This window comes from Eimeria mitis, genomic scaffold (genome assembly GCF_000499745.2).
Source record: "Eimeria mitis Houghton genomic scaffold, Emh_scaff2353, whole genome shotgun sequence".
NCBI lineage: Eukaryota > Apicomplexa > Conoidasida > Eucoccidiorida > Eimeriidae > Eimeria > Eimeria mitis.
The window spans coordinates 2,465-6,138 of NW_013570689.1; the positions used below are offsets into that span (position 1 = coordinate 2,465).

General features: G+C 56.8%; 3 protein-coding genes across 3 annotated transcripts in view; 2 read left to right on the plus strand and 1 right to left on the minus strand.

The window, feature by feature from the left end:
• Positions 1-550: 550 nt before the first annotated feature.
• EMH_0052470 (uncharacterized protein) lies at positions 551-1,141 on the plus strand (the record flags this gene model as incomplete). Its single annotated transcript, XM_013496879.1, has 2 exons — positions 551-1,006; positions 1,091-1,141. The coding sequence occupies 2 exons, from the start codon at positions 551-553 to the stop codon at positions 1,139-1,141; spliced, it is 507 nt and encodes a 168-aa protein (XP_013352333.1).
• A 145-nt stretch (positions 1,142-1,286) lies between these two features.
• Positions 1,287-2,933, minus strand: EMH_0052480 (uncharacterized protein; the record flags this gene model as incomplete). The annotated part of the gene is made up of 5 exons (XM_013496880.1): positions 1,287-1,535; positions 1,639-1,706; positions 1,768-1,879; positions 1,978-2,441; positions 2,507-2,933. The coding sequence occupies 5 exons, from the start codon at positions 2,931-2,933 to the stop codon at positions 1,287-1,289; spliced, it is 1,320 nt and encodes a 439-aa protein (XP_013352334.1).
• A 51-nt stretch (positions 2,934-2,984) lies between these two features.
• EMH_0052490 (uncharacterized protein) overlaps positions 2,985-3,674 on the plus strand; it is a gene marked incomplete at both ends in the record, with an annotated part of 1,541 nt that continues 851 nt past the window's right edge. The window contains 2 exons of the mRNA XM_013496881.1: positions 2,985-3,110; positions 3,181-3,564. Of these exons, the coding sequence (XP_013352335.1) occupies positions 2,985-3,110; positions 3,181-3,564 (510 nt within the window). The remainder of the gene's footprint in view (positions 3,111-3,180; positions 3,565-3,674) is intronic.

The following is a 3,674-nucleotide window of genomic DNA, read 5'->3' on the forward strand; positions in this document are numbered from 1 at the left end:
GCAACAGTAGACAATGCTGCTGCCGCAGCAGCGGCAACTGCTGCTCTTTACTTCCCGCTGCTGCAGCGGCTTCAGCAGCCGATGGAGCAGCAGCAGCAGCAGCTGCTGCAGCAACTACAACAGCAACAGCAGCAGCAGTATATGAGGCGTCCTTGCCTCTATATATTATAATATTATATTATATTTTATATATATAATAAACAAAAACTATAAATTTAATTCATGCTTGGCTCTCTATGTATAACAATACCAATAGGGGGGCCCCCTGCAAGACAGGGGCCCCCCTGGGGGGCCCCCCATGGGGGCCCCCCCTGGGGGCCCCCCAGGGGGGCCCCCATAAAAAAAGGGTACTAAATTCATATATTTATTGAAATATTTATTTTATGCTGCAGTTTATTGTTTATATTTAAGCAGAGTCTATACACCTCAGCTTGTGCTGCAGTAGGGGGGGCCTTTTGCTGTTGCTGCTGCTGTTGCTGCTGCTGCTGCTGCTGCTGCTGCTGCTGAGCTGCTGTTGACGGGGGGCCCCCAAGAGGGCCCCCAAGAGAAGATGGGGCATTGGAGCGAAGTGCAGCAGCAGCAGCTGCAGGAGCAGCAGGAGAAGCAGAGGCTGCTGCAGCAGCTGCATGAGCGGCAGTTACAGCAGCAGCTACCTGTGCATCAGCAGCAGCAGCAGCAGCAGCAGCTACAGCAGCAGCAGCTGCTGCAACCGACAGAAGCAGCAGCAGCACATGAGGCAGCCAAGTTGCCTTCTGTACCCTATGTCTGCAGCAGCAGCAACAGGAACAGCAGCAGCAGCAGCAGCAGCAGCAGCAGCAGCAGCAGCAAGAGTTTCTTTGAGTGGCTGAAGGCCAACGACGACGAGCAGCTCTGGCGCTGTGCCTGGGGTGCACAAGCAAGCAGCAGCAGCAGCAGCAGCAGCAGCAGCAGCAGCAGCAACCCTATTTTAGTTGTTGACGCTGGCTCACACTGTATAAGGCTCTCCAGAGCAGAGAGGGGCCCCGAGGTATGTGTCAGGGGCCCCCTGGGTTTGCTGCTGCTGCTGCTGCTGCTGCTGCTGCTGCTACTGCTGCTGCTGCTGCTGCTACAGGAGTTGCGGCATTGCTGTCTATACACCTCAGCAGCAGCAGAATATCCATAAGGAATATAACATATATAATATTTCTCTTCCTTTGTCTGCTGCTGTACTTGCTGCTGCTGCTGTTGCTGCTGCTGCTGCTATTGCTGCCGTTGCTGCTGCTGCTGCTGCTGCTGCTGCAGGGAGAAGAGCAGAGCCTCATCCTTCCTCAAGTCATCCGAAAGCCGTGGGGTAAGACAGCAGCAGCAGCAGCAGCAGCAACAGCAGCAGCAGCAGCAGGGGCAGCAACTTCTGCAGCAGCAGCAACAGGAACATCTGCTGCTGCAGGCGCAGCAACAACAGCTCCAGCAGCTAACCGCCCAGTTGCTGCTGCTGCTGCTGCTGCTGTTGCTGCTGCTGCTTCTGTTGCTGCAACGAGATCTGCTGTTTGCTGCTGCATCATCTTTTGCTGCTGCACCTGCAGCAGCAGCAGCAGCAGCCATAACACCGTTTGCTGCCGTTCCCGTTGCATGCATGTTGCTGTCTCCTGCTGCTGCTGCTGTTACTCCTCCTCCGCTTACCTCTGCTGCTGCTGCTGCTGCTGTTGCTGCTGCTGCTGTTGCTGCTGCTGCTGCTGCTGCTGCTGCTGCTGTGTGTAGAGTTAGCCGGAGACGGTTACTTGCCTTTGTTATATCCCTACCCTTCCTCACCTTTCTCCTGTTCCTGCTGCTGCTGCATCTGCTGCTGCTGCTGCTGCTGCATTTGCTGCTGCTGCTGCTGCCCCTGCTTCTGCTGCTGCTGCTGCTGCTGCTGCTGCTGCTGCTGCGTGCAGAGGTAGCAGGAGACGGTTACTTGCCTTTGTATCGAGGGGTGGTGAGGGACTGGTGGGCCTATGAAGATGCTCTGCTGCAGACACTCACACATGCAGACTCAGGGTCAGCTCCTGCTGCTGCTGCTGCTGCTGCTGCTGCTGCTGTTGTTGTTGCGGCTGCTGCCGCTGCTGCTGCATCTGCTGCTGCTGCTGCATCTGCTGCTGCTGCATTTGCTGCTGCTGCATCTGCTGCTGCTGCATCTGCTGCTGCTGCATCTGCTGCTGCTGCATCTGCTGCTGCTGCATCTGCTGCTGCTGCAGCTGCTGCTGCTGCTCCTGCTGCCCCTGCTGCTCCATCTGCTGCTGCATCTGCTGCTGCTGCTCCTGCTGCTGCTACATATACTACTGCTGCTGCTGCTGCTGCTGCTACTGCTCCTCCTTCTGCTACATCTACTGTTACTGCTGCTGCTGCTGCTGCTGCTGCTGCTACATATACTATTGCTGCTGCTGCTGCTGCTGCTGCTGCAGGGTGGATGGGTGTGGTGGCGGCGTGAGTGTGTTGTGGTGCGAGAGCTGTTTGCGGTCGCCGAAACATTTTCAGCAAATTGCAGAACTTTGCTTCGAAACTATCCAGACACACCGCTTTCTATCCATAGATAAGGTCTCCTGCTGCTGCTGCTGCTGCTGCTGCTGCTGCTGGTGCTGCTGCTGCTGCTGCTGCTGGTGATGGTGATGCTGCTGCTGGTGATGGTCGTGGTTGTGATGGTTGTGGTGGTTGTGGTGGTGGTTGTTGTGGTGGTTGTAGTGGTGGTATGGTGCAGGCACAGCGCTTTCTATCCATCGATAAGGTCTCCTGCTGCTGCTGCTGCTGCTGCTGCTGCTGCTGCTGCTGCTGCTGGTGATGGTGATGGTGGTGGTGGTGGTGATGGTGATGGTGATGGTGATGGTGGTGGTGATGGTGATGGTGGTGGTGATGGTGGTGGTTGTGGTGGTGGTGGTGGTTGTGGTGGTGGTTGTGGTGGTGGTGGCTGTGGTGGTGGTGCAGGCACAACGCTTTCTATCCATCGATAAGGTCTCCTGCTGCTGCTGCTGCTGCTGCTGCTGCTGCTGCTGGTGATGGTGATGCTGCTGCTGGTGATGGTGCTGGTGATAGTGGTGGTTGTGGTGGTGGTGGTTGTGGTTGTGGTGCTGGTGCTGCTGATGATGATGGTGCAGGCACAACGATTTCTCTCGATTGATAAGGTCTGCTGCTGCTGCTGCTGCTGCTGCTGCTGCTGCTGCTGCTGCTGCTGCTGCATGTGTTTTGTTTCAGGACACCCTGTCTGCGTTGGCGATAACGGGGTGTCTCCGCAGCCCCAGCGGGTTGTGTGCAGGGGGCGGAGGAGACCCAACCAGCAGCAGCAGCAGCAGCAGCAGCAGCAGCAGCAGCAGCAGTGCGTTGCATGTGCTGCGTTGCATGCAGCATTTCTCGGGGCTGGTGATTGATATGGGGGCCTCGCTAACCCGGGTGTCTCCTTTTATGGGGGGACAGGCCTTCGGCTGTCTCTCCTTTGAGCTGCCGCTGGGGGGCAGAGACATAGACTTGTATCTCAGCAGCAAACTGCTGCAGCAGCAGCAGCAGCAGCAGCAGCAGCAGCAGCAACGGGGACAGGGATCAGCGCAGGGGAAGGTGAAGAAGCCCTGTTATTGCACTATGGTGAGATAGTATAGAGGCACTGTTGCTGCTGCTGCTGCTGCTGCTGCAGCTGCTGTTGCTGTTGTTGCTGTTAGTGCTGCAGCAGCAGCAGCTGCAGTAGCAGCGTCTCA